Source organism: Ixodes scapularis, unplaced genomic scaffold, assembly GCF_016920785.2.
Source record: "Ixodes scapularis isolate PalLabHiFi unplaced genomic scaffold, ASM1692078v2 PGA_scaffold13__105_contigs__length_92229423, whole genome shotgun sequence".
Lineage (NCBI taxonomy): Eukaryota > Metazoa > Arthropoda > Arachnida > Ixodida > Ixodidae > Ixodes > Ixodes scapularis.
The window spans coordinates 45,220,620-45,235,950 of NW_024609839.1; the positions used below are offsets into that span (position 1 = coordinate 45,220,620).

A 15,331-nucleotide genomic window follows, 5' to 3' on the forward strand; every position below is an offset into this window, starting at 1 on the left:
CGGATCCTCCACCTCCATAGCAGAGCTGTTAACAAGAATACCTGCGTGACGCCAGCAGTTCACAATGGTTTGAGGCCTCACCGCGTCCCACGCCCTCTTCAGCTTTTGAAGGCACCACCTCAAGTCAACAGTTTGCGGTTCGTTGTCTACCGCGCAAGCGATGTAGTGCCGCACACGTTCGCCTCTGTAGTGTGCCTTAACCGCGCGAATAATTCCTGCGTCCAAGGGCTGTATTTTGGCAGTCATGTTGGGCGGAAAGAACTTCAAGGTAAGGTTTTCATAGTCCGCACGAACAGAATGGCATGATGCGTTATCAACCAACAAAACAGCCCTCCTCTTCTCAGCCTTCAAGAAGCGGTCGAATTTTGCCAAGAAGATTTCAAATATCTTTCCTGTCATCTATGCTTTCTTGTTTCAATTGTAGGAGCAATACATGTTCGGGTCAAATGTCTTTCCAAAACATCGTGGCCGCTCCGCTTTTGCCACGACAATGGGCTTCCACTTGTGGGTGCCGCTCGCGTTGCACAAGAATCCCACCGTGATTCTCTCTTTGCTTCGCTTGTTTCCAGCCACAGGTTCGGATGTCATCTTCCGAACCTGTGGCTTTCCAGCCACAGGTTCGGAAGATGGGCCCAACTTGTAAAAAAAGCCAGTCTCGTCGAAGTTGTAAATATCATCTGGAGAATACTGAGCAAGAAATTCCGCAAGCTGTTTCCGAGCACTGGCAACGGCGGCTGTATCCACGCTTCCACTCTCTCCATGAATACGGTGGCTTGAAATTCCATGCCTTCTCTTAAACCTGCTGAGCCAACCCCTTGAGTAGTTCAGGTCAAAAATGTCTGCATAAAGACGTGAAGATTGCAGACATTAAAATAAAACCACTGAAGAGAGAACAGTTATTTTAACGTAGATGCGTAGTTGCACAAGAACGAGCAACTAGAAAAATCATTAGAAGAAACAACATTTTTGGGGAGGAATGCGTAACATTTTGAGAAAACATTTTCAAACTCAGTGCTTAAAAAGATACGCTCAGAACTCACTTACCCGTCGTTGTGCCGAACTCTTTCGCCTTTTCTTGCAGCATCTCGTCGCTGACGGCGGCCCCTCTGGAGCGCATTTCCGCAAATCAGATGTTGACGGCCTCCTCCAACTTCTCAAACTTTGGGGGTCGCTGCCGGCAGGAACTGGAGCTGGCTGTGGGAACGCTCATCCATTTCTTTGATTCTTTTAGAATTGCGTGGACTGTCGATTTTCCGAGATCAACGCCAAGGTTTTTTCCACTCCACTCTTTCACGTACTGAACAGACGCTGAAGGCGTTTCAATTTTGAATTTGCATATCTCCTTTTTCAGCTGAGCAGAAAGCTCTGCCCGTTTACGCTTAACACCTGCCATCGTCTCCACCTCCGAAATGACCGGAGAAGCGTCCAGCCTTGCCTCTTGCCTCTTATGCACAACGAATGTGATTCATCACGTATGCCAACCCGGAAGGAGATGGCATACGTTTAAGCTTGAAAGACAAGAAACAAAAAAAAAAAAAAAAAAAAGACGACCACCTTTAGGCGCCCAGGTCTTATCTCAAGGGCGGAGGACAATAGTGAATTCCGGGTACAAACTGTGACCTCTACGATTCACTAATCTTTTCTTCTGTCGGGTATGTGGACTCGCCTTCAAAGTAACCAGACGGGGAACAAAAAGGCAATGGTGAATTCCGAGTAGTACACACTGGGGTCACTAATATTTTTTTTTCGTGGACACGTGTCCATATTAACGAGACAAAAATGCCTGTATTTTCCCGTTTCGTCCCCAAAATAGCCGTCCATAGTCCGGACTGCGGGTTTCTGTATTAACGGGACAGAATTGCATGGCGGGAGACCGGTCGCCGAAAATTTCGTCCATATTGCGGGGTGTCCCGATTAACGGGGTCCATATTAACGAGACTTGACTGTACCACGTGCGTTGCCCAGCGAGCGCGTGGCAGAATGGTTACCGCGCTTGGTTCTCGCGCGTAGGCTCTCGAGCGGAGTCTCCGGGTTCGATACCAGAAAGCGGACTTCTCTTTTATTTATATCTCCAACTTGACATTCTGGTAAGTTCGAGAATTCTGTCGTCTGATCGAGTTACGAATGTTCTACGCGCCGAACTTTCTACGCCGAGTGTTCCAGAAACGCACGCGGGTACAAAAGGTGCTCAGAGTGGCGGCCCGGAGTCAGTCTCGCCCCAGCGGTCTATCCTGCTGTTTCGCCGACATCGACACCTGCGACGGTAGCTTTTTTCTCCTTTGTTTTTGGAACAAGTTCGCCGCAATAAATGTTTATTTTCTTCAGTTATTCGCTGCCTCATCATTTATCGTTTGTGACAATTTTTTACTCTTTATAGTCAGACTGCATAAAATAGCCTTACGATACTTTTTTTTTTGTAAGCAGTGACAGAGTGCAGGCGAGCTGGTAATTAATTGACATCTTGTAAACCCTGAGATGGGGAACGATGTTGTGTTCGTCCGTTTTTTTTATCGTTCCCCATCTCAGGGTTTACAAGATGTCGACTTTTTTTTTCCCCGTTTTGTGTTGTTGCGTGCTAATAAACCATTCTGGTAACCCAGATTTGCGTAGCTGCATAATTGTCGTTGTCAATGACGTCGATACAAATTAAGCGATGCGTAAGTATCTTCAGAAGTAACTGAAATACATTTCTAAGTATTTGTACTCTACTCAAGATACTTTACAGTGAAAGTAACTTGAGTAGTATTTTAAATACTTTTTGACACAGGTATTTAGTAACTTAACTTGAGTACTTTTAACGAGTATTTTGTCCAACACTGATAGCGACCAACCGAGCAGCGTGAAATAGGCAAGTCACTGCGCCCTTCTCTGTTTATGATTGGATCAGCGATAGTAGAATACTTACACAAACGCGCACACGCCGTGACGGTGCACTTTTGACGATGTCTGATTGGTCCCATCAGCTCGTAGCGTCAGTTGCGTCTACATTTAGGCTTCTAGGCGCTCACAACAATGACGCAGACTTTTTACGCGCCTTGGCGCGACTAAGCGCGAAGTTCCTTTGCATGGTATTGGTAACCACCGCGACCGCGCTCACCAAAGGTCCGTTGTATAGCATCGACTCTTTATGCGTTACATTGTTTTGCTAACCCTGTTGCGTTATATTTCGACGAAAGGAACCCCCCTTCTTGTTTCTCTGGCGTTCCAAGGTTATTGCTATTATAAGGTTGGGTCTCTGAGCGTATTCTCGAACCCTTAACAAGCTGAAACAAAGTATATGAGGACATTTTGTTCTTTCGAAGAATCAGGAGATCTGTATGAGAACGCTTTCGATCCCTCTTCATGACTGTGAGCTTTTGTTTTTCAGCAGATTACGCATGGGGACGGTCATGGGATTTAATTTATCTTTTTTTGTTATTTGGCGCGAGTGCGATGATTGGCGTTACTTTCGAGATAGTCGGTTGACAGTCAGCAATTCGCCTCAGTACTCTTCTCTGTCCTTCGTCGTTTATACCGCGCTGTTTTTTGTTTTTTTTTCTTTGTTTTTTTTTCGTAGTTATACATAATCAACTTGCACAAATTTTCACTGTGCTCCAATGATCTACCGGTATTTGTCACTTCTGTTCATAGGGCGGACTGACAGCCTAGGTAGCGAGCGCCCCCGAACGGACACGCCACGAGAGCTTGTAAGCTGACTTTGATCTATAGTAAAGCTGGTTCTGGCTACACTTTTCTCAGTTTGAAACACTGGAATCAAGTCACATTGGGCCTGCTTAAAGGACACTTCGTCAAACTCATTACCACCGTGTTTTTCGTCGATTATTGACCCCATCAGGGAAAGACGGACGCGTCTGCTGCTTTGTACCGACTCTTGTCGAGCTCTTGTCTCTTGTCGAGCGGGTGAGTTGGAGATCCGCTAACAATAATGTCATAATAAACTGATTCTGATTCTGATTCATACACAGACAGGCTTTACCTTCTAAGCGGTATTAGAGTAACCGTGCTGGAGACGGTGCTTTTCCTCATCACATTATATTTATAAGGTCTGATTATTCTTATATACTTTTCCTGTATGCCTCTTGTCAGTCTTTTTCTATACACATAATCAAAACTCAAACGGGAAACGTCAGCTCTGAACAACGTCTGGCTTTCTCGCTGAACACACCCGAAAAACAAGACCACGAGAATACTATTTGTCTTTTTTATGAACTATTTTAATGGCAATACTATCGACGTAATTAAATCTGTCAGTAGAGCGGGGGACCGGAGCTTTTGGGAACAGTAACTCAAAGCACGTTCAAGGTATCGCTTGATTTATTGACAAGTGTGATTATGCAGATATGGTCAAGATTGGTTATACAGATAAACACAACGTTTGAGGTATGGCCCGATTCACTCTTCATATTCGCTATACAACTATAACGCGTAAACACGCAGACATTTCATAGAAATATGTTTATTCTTGACACAGTGGTAGCACGAAGCGTCGTCTGAGTTTTTTGTGTTGTGTAATGCTAAAGATGAAAAAGGTTATTGTTCTTTGATACTAAAACACCTTCCTCCAAAGTTCGCACAGGTCATTTCGATACGCGCGAACCTCCGTAAAGTTGTCAGGTGCCAGCAACGTTGAAACTGGTGAATCCTTTGTGTACTTCGGCCATGTGTCGACGCCTGGGAGCTTTGGGACGCTGCGGAAACAAATGAAACGATTATACAACATTTGATTCACGGGAAATATATTCCGCGATTAATCGAAGGCTAGGTTTACTCGATTACCTCAGTGGGGCCTTGACTGCTTTATTTTGCATAGTTTCTTAGAGACCATACAAGGTATTTAATATACCGCGAGCACTCTAGCGCTACGATCCCACTTTGGACGGATTCGCCGAAATCGGTTTCTCAGCGTATCGCGCTGAGATTTATTGCAGAGGTGCCCGAATGTGGCGCATGCATTAATTGGGAGTACGAATACATGAAACCTCCGGAGTCAAAGGAGAGAAAATAGGAACTGGTTTTGTCTATGAAAAATTATCGCTAAGCCTTCTTTCTCAAAATCATCAAAATATTTATGGGCTATTCTGACGTTTATTACGACTGAAAAATCGGTGAAATGAAAATAATATGCAATAGCATTACCTCTTCTTCACTTCATTTGGTCAAAATTAAGCGCCACAGTGACACAAAATAATATTAAAGTGTACATGCAAAGTACAGGGAAAATACAGTTGGTTGTTCGTGATTTGCTCAGCACAATTTTAGTGAAAGCTTCGACAACCTTCGGGCATCAGTGCAGTAAATCATAGCACGATACGTAAAGAACCCGATTTATGCGGACCGTTCAAAGTGGGATCGAAGTGTTCATGGGCGTACCAACCGGGGGGTAGGGGGGGGGGGGGCGCAAGGGGGCGCTTGCCCCCCCCCCCCCCCCAAGTCGTGAGAGTGGGGGCAAGGCATGTGTTTCGCCCCCCCCCCCGAGACAGCCGTCACTGGGCAGGGCAAACGCTGGCTGGCGGCGACCAAGGGATACCGATTGGGCACCGCCCCCCGGCCCTGGGGGGTGGCGGGGGGGGGGGGGGGCTGTCGGGTCGGGTCTGGTTTGCCCCCCACCCAAGAACAAGTTGGTACGCCACTGGAAGTGTTAGTGTACACGCTGTAGTATGTTGCAAATCCATCTGCAATCCCACGACAGACTTAGTCTTTCAACAGGCTATGCTTTTAATACCTCCGTGAAACTGATCAAACAACAAACTGCCGAATAACTAATAATGCAATACTAGCAGACTAACTTCACGATTGTTTCTTCGGTCAAAAGTGCACTAAGGAAGTATTTGTCTCGCTGTCAAACTCAACATAAAATAGTAACCACTGGTTGGTCTTCTGCTCCCTTGAAACGCCGTGTGTTTCAAGGGAGCATAAACGCCGTATGATAGAAAAACAGATATTCACGTGTGTTTACACACGTAAATATGAAGTACCTTAGAATATCTATCGCCAATATCACTAACCAACTCAGGAGGTAATGTACACCTGTCTCGAGCACCTTCCCACATGCTGCAATAGTTTCATGGTTATTTACAGCCTAAGAATGCTAGGGTGTAACTTACTGTGTTCACGCTTCTCGCATCGTGATTTGTTTTTCTGCGGTCATAATAAATAATATTACAGCCTTGTTGGCTGCAGAACGAATATTTAGCTGCCTGGGATCCGTTACACTGTTCATTTCTTAAGTTTTCAATTATTATAGCAAATGGGAGCTTGATATATGTTTCAGGTGTATAAATGTTCTTGACTCCTCTCTTCCTCTTACAAAGGACTGTGGCATTTGAATCCACGGCAAACAAACTAGAAAATAAAAAAAAAAGGTTTCATTAAGCTGTACGTTTTTTTATATCTTCAGAGTATATATTACTCGAGGCTTTTTTTCAATTGTATAATGTTTTATTTGTGATTTGGTAAATAATAACAATTTCATGCGGCCCCCTTTTTAACAAACAAACAGAAAAAAACATTCTATTATAGGAAAGCAATTATATGATTAAAAACCATGATCGATGCACTTTTGCAGGGGATAATTTGTTTGTTCAACCCATTGCATTTCGTTATTAAGAATTCATTATATATAATTACGGCAGACATGTTTATTTATATGAGCAGGCTGTGTGTAGTCTATAGATATAAAGACCAATTATCTGTAAACGCGCAACATTTTGGTCAGTTTGGATTAAAATGTTTAGATCAATATCGATAACTGAGTAGCTTGAACCATCATTAATAAACCCCTTCATTTTGCAACGAGGGTCTCAAGAATGCTTCCTGCCCGAGAATTGAGAAACTAAGCAAACAGCGCATTTTGCTTAAGATGGGGAACTGGTCAATAGATATATCAACATACCCTGTTTCTGCGAATGATGCCAGCATTGTGACCATGTCCCCGCTGATCTTCCTGTCTTCTTCGTTGTAAGACTGATCGTCGTTAAAAGGTTGAGCCATATAGAAAAGAACGTCTGAATAGTGAGGAGCACCCATCCACGTGGGAAGACCATCCTTTTTTGATCTATGAGCAAAAATGTACGAATAGACCGGGCTGCCTCTTGCTGAATGCTTCTCGGCAAGGAACTGCACTGGGCATTTGAATGCTCTGTCCGACACGTAGTCGATGTAAGCCCGCCTCAAGCCTTCCTTGTCTCCAGGAGGTACATTGTCCTTATACTCTTGAAGCAGACTGCTGATACCTGATTTGATCCAAGCGAGCACCGACCTGCGGATCGCGTTGTCAAAGTTGTCCAGCGTCAGGTCCTCCAAGGATTCTTTTAGGAGTTCCGGGGTTTGAGGGAACAGGACCGACATAGCTGCTTCATCTGTCGCGACACCAGTAAGGATCTCGACGTCTTGAAAGAATCCACGGTCAATGGCGACTTTGGGGACTTTCGGCAAAAATTTGTCGTGGTACGTCGGGAGGAAGGTGAATAGAACCGGGTCTGAGACCTCGCTTGACGCCAGAACCAATTCATCCGCCTTCTTTGACCGCAAGCACTGCAGGACTTTGTCGGGATTGGACACAAGATCTATGTCCGGTTCCGCACAGCCTACCAACTGAGCAACTTCGTTTCCCCTGATGATACTTTCGTGGGCACTCTCAAAAAAATCCATATTGTACATTGAACCACTTATCAACATCGCTCTCTTGAAGAGCCCCTTGCTCATCGGAGATAAAATGTGACTGTGAACGCTCATGCTCCCCGCACTGGCTCCGAAGATAGTAACTGTGGCGGGATCACCACCAAAGGACTCGATATTGTCTTGCACCCACCTCAGCGCAAGATTCTGGTCCAAGAGTCCCTGGTTACCGGGAGCGTCGGGAAAGTTCGCGTTGAGGAAGCCAAGTATGCCCAGGCGGTAGTTCATGGACACAATCACAAATCCTGTCTTGGCCGCCAAAGCGGAACCGGTGTAATTGTCGTACAACCCGCTTCCGAATGTGAAACCACCACCGTGTATCCATACAAGAACATGGCTTTTCTGCGCATTTTGGGACATCCACACATTGAGGTGAAGACAGTCTTCAGTACATATTACTGGTTTCTTTGCGTTGAGGAATGTGGGTTTCTGAGGACAAGCGCTGCCTCCAATCGTAGCATCGTAGGTTCCTTTCCAGGGTGAACGAGGTACTGGCTCTTTGAACCGTAGATCGCCAATCGGTGGTTCCGCGTACGGAATTCCGACGTACTCCTCGATGACGTTCCCCATCACTTTCAGCCGGTTTCCCCTCAGCTTGCCAAGTCGTGTCTGCCGTTCTACGGTGTCAGCTTCGCAGTATGCTGAGGTGACCAGAAGCGCAATCCAGACTGCCCTTGCCATGTTTAGAGTTCCTGAAACACAAAGAAGCGAACTGTTATTTCATTCACCATGATGACTGGGCTTTATTAAATGGAGGGATGAAAAATATTGTATATTTCTCGCGAGTGCTCAATTTTTGCTGCCCAAATGGCTGAACATTAAGTACGAATGGTAATAAAACTTTAGCAGATGCAAAAAAAAAAAATTAGCAATTATGTTATTTTCGTAACTATATTAGAAAGTACAATTTATGTATATTATAGTTGACTAATAGTCTATAAAAATACCAGGTGTTTCTGCGAATACTTTAAAAAAACTCGAACAATAGGGTGTTAGAGAAAACAAAAACGAGCTATTTTCAGGAAAAAACGTCCGCCTCGGCGGACGCCAGGGATACCAAAAAACATCCTAATTAGCGACTTACTTCTCTAAAGTTTACTGGTTAAATTTTGTATTGGTGAAAATGAACGTATTAATCCAGTTAGACACTAGCAGAGAGTCATTGAATACCCCTAAATATGTAAATTTCAGGGTAAAAACACGTGGGAGGCACGAGGGTGTGATAAAGTTTTTATTCGTGCAGCAAGGACGGTGGTGCGCAAGGATGGTGGTGCGAAAACACAAATGATAATATTATCTCGACCAACTGGTGCACGCTGCTAAGTTACAGTGCTGCTAAATACGAAGCTACGTATGGGGACGAACAACGGACGAAACATCTTTGCAACTGCCAGCTTGAACATTTTTTGGTGGTCCGCGACGCCGACGACAGCCACCGCTCAAGCAATGGCCTCGAGTAAAGATGCAGAGCGCAAGTTCGTCTGCTTCTTCTGCGGGGGTTGTGGTGACGCCAGAAAGCCGTCTGATTGACTATGATTGAAGAATAGTGGGTAGATCTCAAGGCAGCTTGCTTTGAGGTCTACCCACTATCCTTCCATCAGAGCCAATCAGAGCCAATCAAAGCTCGGCGTTCTGGCGTCACCGCAACCTCGGCAAGAAAAAGCAGACGAACTGACGCTCCGCCTTGCACCTGCTGCACAAGTGGTAACTTTAGCACGTAGATCTGAGTTAACCCAAGACATGCCCACCATCTCTACTTGCTGCTCAAGGGAGTGGAGTGTGTTTCCTTGTCGTACAAAGCGCAGTTCGCAATCACACAATTAGAACCTAACCATATATACTCAATAAATATTGCATAGATAGCATTGGCATTAATAGTTTAGATCGCAAACTAATGTACCAACTTTTTCTATAGTATGTATTATGGTATGTAAACCGTTTAGATGATGTTTTTTTTGTGCGCGCGTCACTTTGATTGTTTTCTGCATTTCCGTCACTATCTACCAAGCACTCGGGGACCGGAGATCGTCCAGCCAACAAAGATCGGCTTTTTTGTCCGTGGCTCCGGCATCTGTATATTGAGATTCAAGATTTGTTTTCTTTTTTTATTGTGCAGCTAGAACATGGTCATCATATATTTTCTGCAGTGCCAGTAACAAAACCTGTGTACGATGGCGGAGAGGCCCAAGGCTGCCTCCATCGGCGTTTCTTTTCATGAGTTTTCACAGTCGCATCCATGAACGCACTTTTTTTTACTTATTTTTCGTTTCAAAACTCTTCTCCGGATGTTTCACTCAGCATAAACTGACTGTAGGACGGCATCACCCCACGAGCACGTGACTAAAACGAATAACAAGATGCTCTCTAATGAAGAACGCAGCCATTTTTAAGTCTCTGAAACGTTCGTAGGACCAGTTGTCGACACGAGCGTCTGAGAACCCTGAAATCATTGCGGAGTTTCTCACTCACGTGTAATAAAATCCCGCATCTTCCGATGTTGATGTTGTTGTTGGTATTGATTACGTGCCCAAAAACACCATGAGTGTTTTAACATTGGTGCATCGCAAAAATCACTTCCGCATAAAAATTAAAAACAAAATCAACTTGACTAAGTCGTAATAAATTTTATTACAAGTATATGCAGCTGTTCAAAGATAAAACAAGGCATGAAAAAGAAATCGTGCTGGACATAGATGGCTATCGCAAGAAATCGGAATTCGATGTGATGATGATCCTTCAAATTGCTCGTCAAAATAAAACGCCTTGCAATGTCGCGTGAAACTAGCTGGGATGCGTAACTTTATTCTGGCCTAAAATCAGGTACATCAGTATGGCCTTAGATGAGTTTTGTAACAACACTACACTCGACAATTTCTACGGTCACTTAAAGCGCTGAGATTCGAAACCCTAACAAGAGAATGGTATTGGAAGTGTAGTCTCCTGGTGAACGTGCCTACTATAGACTTTGCGAACCGAACGCCTTTGTACCGCTTCAATACGATCCCATTCACTTTCCGATAAATCGTTTCACGCCGCGGCACAAACGAATTTAAGTCGGGGTCTAAAAAATGCACAAAAGAAACGAAACATAGCACCCGGTGCTCGAAAGTGCCGAGTCATGCGTGAAATCATGCCCGGCAAATGGTAGTGACATGTGATTTCAACGTGAGTTATCAATCGACCGATACACCAAGCTCCCTGATCAGATCAGCTCGAGTAATGGTACATTTTTACAACTCCTACCTAAGCTGTAAGAGATCTCTTCATTTTGAAAGCTTGATAACTTTTGTTTTGTTCGCGCTCGGAGGCAATCAGTTCAACGAGCACCATTTTGAAATACTCAAAATATGCGTCCCATGCTCCTACTCATCTAGATTCCCGTGAAAACAAATTAGGAGGCATACAACAACCTGAATACCCCCGCATTTTAAACATATGGACGCACGACTCTATTTACATTGTCGATTAAATTAAGAAAACTCTTAAACATGACAGCAATGGTTTTATTTATTTTTTATCACAGTGCTTATATTGGTTAATCCTCTTGCTCCTGTCCTACATGCGCTATTTAATTTGTATTAGTATTACATTATTCGTATACTCAACCAATCGTACGAAACTAGCTGTCAAGACTGTGGCGGCTGCAAACTAAGTAGGCAAATGTACGACATGCAGTTCTTTACGCTTTATAGACGAAAGCGGGAGAAAAAAAACGCCAAGAAGAGCGTCTCATTTCACTTCGTTTCATTCTATTTCACTGCACTCGACCCAAACACTTGAGTGTCCCTTGGAAACTGTTAAACCTGGGAGAGTGCACGCTCATTAACCTAGAGTTTAACTAAATTTCCACCCTATCTCTATTCGCCACCTTTTGGCTCCCCCCCCCCCCCCCCCCCCGGTCTCCCCTTCCCCAGGCCGGGTAGCGACTTGCCCTGTAGAGGAGTCCAACGTCTCTTCCTCCTGTTCCGCCCTTTCTCTGGACCTCAAAGCACCAAACCAAACCACTTCACTTGACATATCTTCCGTAGCGTGTGTACTTACGATTGGGCTTATCAAAATCCAAGGCGAAACCCGAAAAGAAAACAGGCATCGCGCAACAATATATAAAGAGAAACGGTTAAGAAAAGACCATTCGAAAAAAAACACACCCGACAACCACCACACGAAGGCACCGACGACTCGCAATACCACTTCGCCCGCCAACGGGCCTCGAATGGATGACGTAGTAACCTTCCCCTTCAAAGTAATCCAACATCGTTCACTTTTGCAAAAGCAATATCGGCTGTGACAATAGAAGAACAAGGTATACCTCACGCGTTTTCATACCTTCCCAATATTTCCCGTAAGAGTCTTCCTCTAAATTCGCAGCACAAAAGGATTTCAAGGGGGACCTATATGTTTTCTCGCATGGCAGCCATCGTGACGCGTCTCGACAATTGGCGCGATGTGTGTCAATGAGCGACACAAAAGGATGTTATTTTCCGTCGCCCGATTCGCCTCGGTGGCGCCCAGGCCTTTCTTTTTTTTAGGTGGGTGCATATTTTGCTCGAGCATCCTTTCTGACCTTTTGTACCTCAATCGCTCGCTCTCACCCAACGCTCTCGCCCCGGCGAGCTTGCGCAACTTTAGGCGCAACGCTTGCAGCGCAGCCTTGGCTCTGAATACGAGGAATTCGCTCTGCTGGAGGCCAGCGGCGAGCTCTTCAGCGGCAGTGTTCGGCGGCCCAGAATTCGACTATGACTCCCCGTGTTGAGATACGGCTATCATTAGCACGTCAAAGCAAAACCTCTCGAGAAATGCAAAGAAAAATAATAAATCACGGTTTAATTCACTATTTAAATTATATTGATTTTTATTTTCCATTCTCGTTTTGATGAGGCTTCTCGCCTCGTGATTCCTTCTCTAGTATTCTGCGCTGGCCAATATTATCGTCTATGGAGCAATAATAAGTTACAAGACATATTCGCAACTCCAACGCCCTATAGATGGCGGGACAGTAGTCCCAAGATGGCGGAAGAGATGGGGTACAGATTCTCCAGGATTTCCCGTGCGCTTGCTCTCTGAGGCTGGTCAATCTGCTAAAATTAACCTATTTGACCACAAAAACGAAGCAGTCAGGGCAGGAGCATATCACAGGTAACGGAGATGCTGACCTAGGAAAATGAGCGTGTCGATTTTTAAAAGTTGCGAGGGTAAAGACAACAATGCCTGCATGACCGCACTCGCTTTTTTTTTTTTTTTTATGAAATCTGCATGATGCACGAACACACTGACCAGAACCATGCGACAACCGCAGCAACAAGGTTGACCGTCCCTACCACCGTCGCCGCCGCCGTCCCAGCTTCTCTGATTCTTCGTTCGTCCGCGAGAGGGCGAGCGGCGGGACGGAGTTGCAATAGTAAGCTTAAAACATATTTCATTATACCAAACGTTAAAAAAAAAATATTTTTGTTAGAAATTAATACACATTACAGACGCCCAGTATCGGCTCAAATGGCAAGGGTGAGCTCAACGATGCGCACATCGAGAACAGCTGAACTTACCTCTGTCTTCATCATCAAGCCTACCAACATGACGTGATGCTTCTTTTTGCAACTTTGATACTGCGTCATCGGCTGCTACAACGAGGAAGAGAGAGAGAGAGAGAGAGAGATCGAACTTGACGCTATATCAGGAAAGTACGACGTTTTATCTGGTGTCGTGTTTCATCACAGTTCCCAAGAGCTTCTCAAGGACGTCCTTTCAAATCGCTCTCGACCCCCAGACGTTTCTCTGACAGCCTCTCAAGGGCTCTTTCGCGTTATCTAGTTCGATCCATGGCCCGATACACAATCGTCTTCCATGTAAAGCAAGGTTACCTCTGCTTGTTTATACTCTTCGGGATTATATCCGATTGAACAAATAAAGCCCGTTTGATGTCTGTCGCAGAAAAAACTCCTTTGCAAACGCTTTATTCTTTTCACGTAATGTAAGTTTTAATCTAGAAAGGATTATTAATCCATCCACTTGGCGAAAAAATCGGCGAGGAATCCGACGCCCTTGATTGGCTCAGGGCCCCGGCCAATCATAGCCGTCCGATTTCTCGCCAACATTTTCCGCCAAGTGTCCAGATTAGGGCCTCAGAGCGATGAGCAATGATTAGCGCGCGGCGACACCGGAGCGTTGAGCTTTTACTGGAATGATGCGTAGGTAGAAACGAAGCTAGCTGTCTCTTTCTCTACTAGCTCTTCCAAAGCATTCCAACCCATTCGAACAGCGAGTAGAGACATAGCCTCCAATAAACCATCAAAGCCTGGCAGATCGCCACGAGAAGCGGCCGTCGAAATGGAAAAGGTGGAGCGACAGACAACGGATGGGACGAGAGCCACGTGACTGGCGCCCCGCTGCGTCGAGACGCCGAAACACACTTCTCCCTAGCGAACGAGTGTTTTTCGGGTCCTCGCCACGCTGCAAAAGCTGTGTGTTGACGTCCAGGTTCGCCGAGGAATGGCCCTTCGATGTTCTGTGCTACTAGATCCTCGCGCTCCAATCCTGCATCCGGGCACTCTATGGCTCCGTCGTCGAACTGCAAGGCTTTCAGAGCATAGTGGAAGCTATGCCAGGGGGCTCGAGCGTGTATATGTAAGATGGGACCACGCAAGCTTGCATCGAGTGCGAAGCGGCACTGCAGCCTTCGATCATGCGCATGCGTGCGATCATGTGTGCGATCATGCGCGAGTAACAGGCGTGTGCCAGCATTTGTCTACGCGCGGTCAGAAGGCGTCTGTGGAACATTGCGAAAAGTTTACGTGAACGAGAAAAGAAATCGCACTTTCGGTGATTTATTAAAGCAATAAGAATGTTTCTCCTTGCTGCGTTTTTGCTATTGCTATTTTCTTTTCTCACAGATTTATATCTACGAATGTAATTATGGTAGCTTAAGTACCGCAAGCAACCGGGTGCGTATTTTCGGCACCGATTTGAGGTCCAGGGGGCGCAGCCAGTGACGTCACGGACGCCCACATTCTATTTGATGTTCTTTGATGTAAACACGTTTTATTTTGGATGCCGCCGACTGCATTTTGAAACGTCGGTCGGTCGGTGAGTGTGTGCGTGGTCGTGTACTCGGCGGCTCGGCGGTGTTTTCGCTGGCGTGTGTTGTCGACGTGACGCCTGTACTCGTCGCGTTCTCTTGCGTATCAATTGCCGACATCCATAAACAGCGTTTTCCAATTTGGTTCGCCCGGTCCCGTCGGTCACTCCTGTTGCAAAAGAAGATTCGTAGTGACCCCAGTACCATCCGACGGCACTTTTGCAGAGCGTTCAAGTGCCTTCCGACGGTACTACTCACGCGTGAAGTGCCGTCCGAAAGTCTCGTATAAAACGAATTGTCAAAACGAGATCTTCTAAGCTGTAGCGTAGCTTAGCGTTAAGATGTTTGCCTTACGCGCAAGGTGTCGCGGGTTTAATCCACAGTGGAAGCTGATTTTTGTTTTTTTCGGACATTTTGTTTTGTTGGGGCGTTTTGCGATATTTACGATTAACACTGATTACAATTACGATTACGATTTACGATTAACGCTGAAAAATAAATGAAAAAGAAAACTAATGTTGTCGACGAATTTTCGCTGAAAAAAATGGTATGGGACTTCCTTTCCGGAGGTGCACACGCTCG

At 45.4% G+C, this 15,331-nt stretch overlaps 1 protein-coding gene and 1 pseudogene across 2 annotated transcripts in view; both read right to left on the reverse strand.

The window, feature by feature from the left end:
- Positions 1 to 414: 414 nt before the first annotated feature.
- LOC121835431 lies at positions 415 to 3,118 on the reverse strand (annotated as a pseudogene).
- Positions 3,119 to 4,440: 1,322 nt separating this feature from the next.
- LOC8042867 (acetylcholinesterase) overlaps positions 4,441 to 15,331 on the reverse strand; it is a 309,154-nt gene continuing 298,263 nt past the window's right edge. For both annotated transcript variants that reach the window (XM_040210770.2, XM_040210771.2), the window contains exons 2-3: positions 6,893 to 8,369; positions 4,441 to 4,688 (exon numbers count right to left, since the gene is read on the reverse strand). In XM_040210770.2, coding sequence (XP_040066704.2) covers positions 4,547 to 4,688; positions 6,893 to 8,358 — 1,608 coding nt within the window. In that variant the 5' untranslated portion in view covers positions 8,359 to 8,369 and the 3' untranslated portion in view covers positions 4,441 to 4,546. The remainder of the gene's footprint in view (positions 4,689 to 6,892; positions 8,370 to 15,331) is intronic.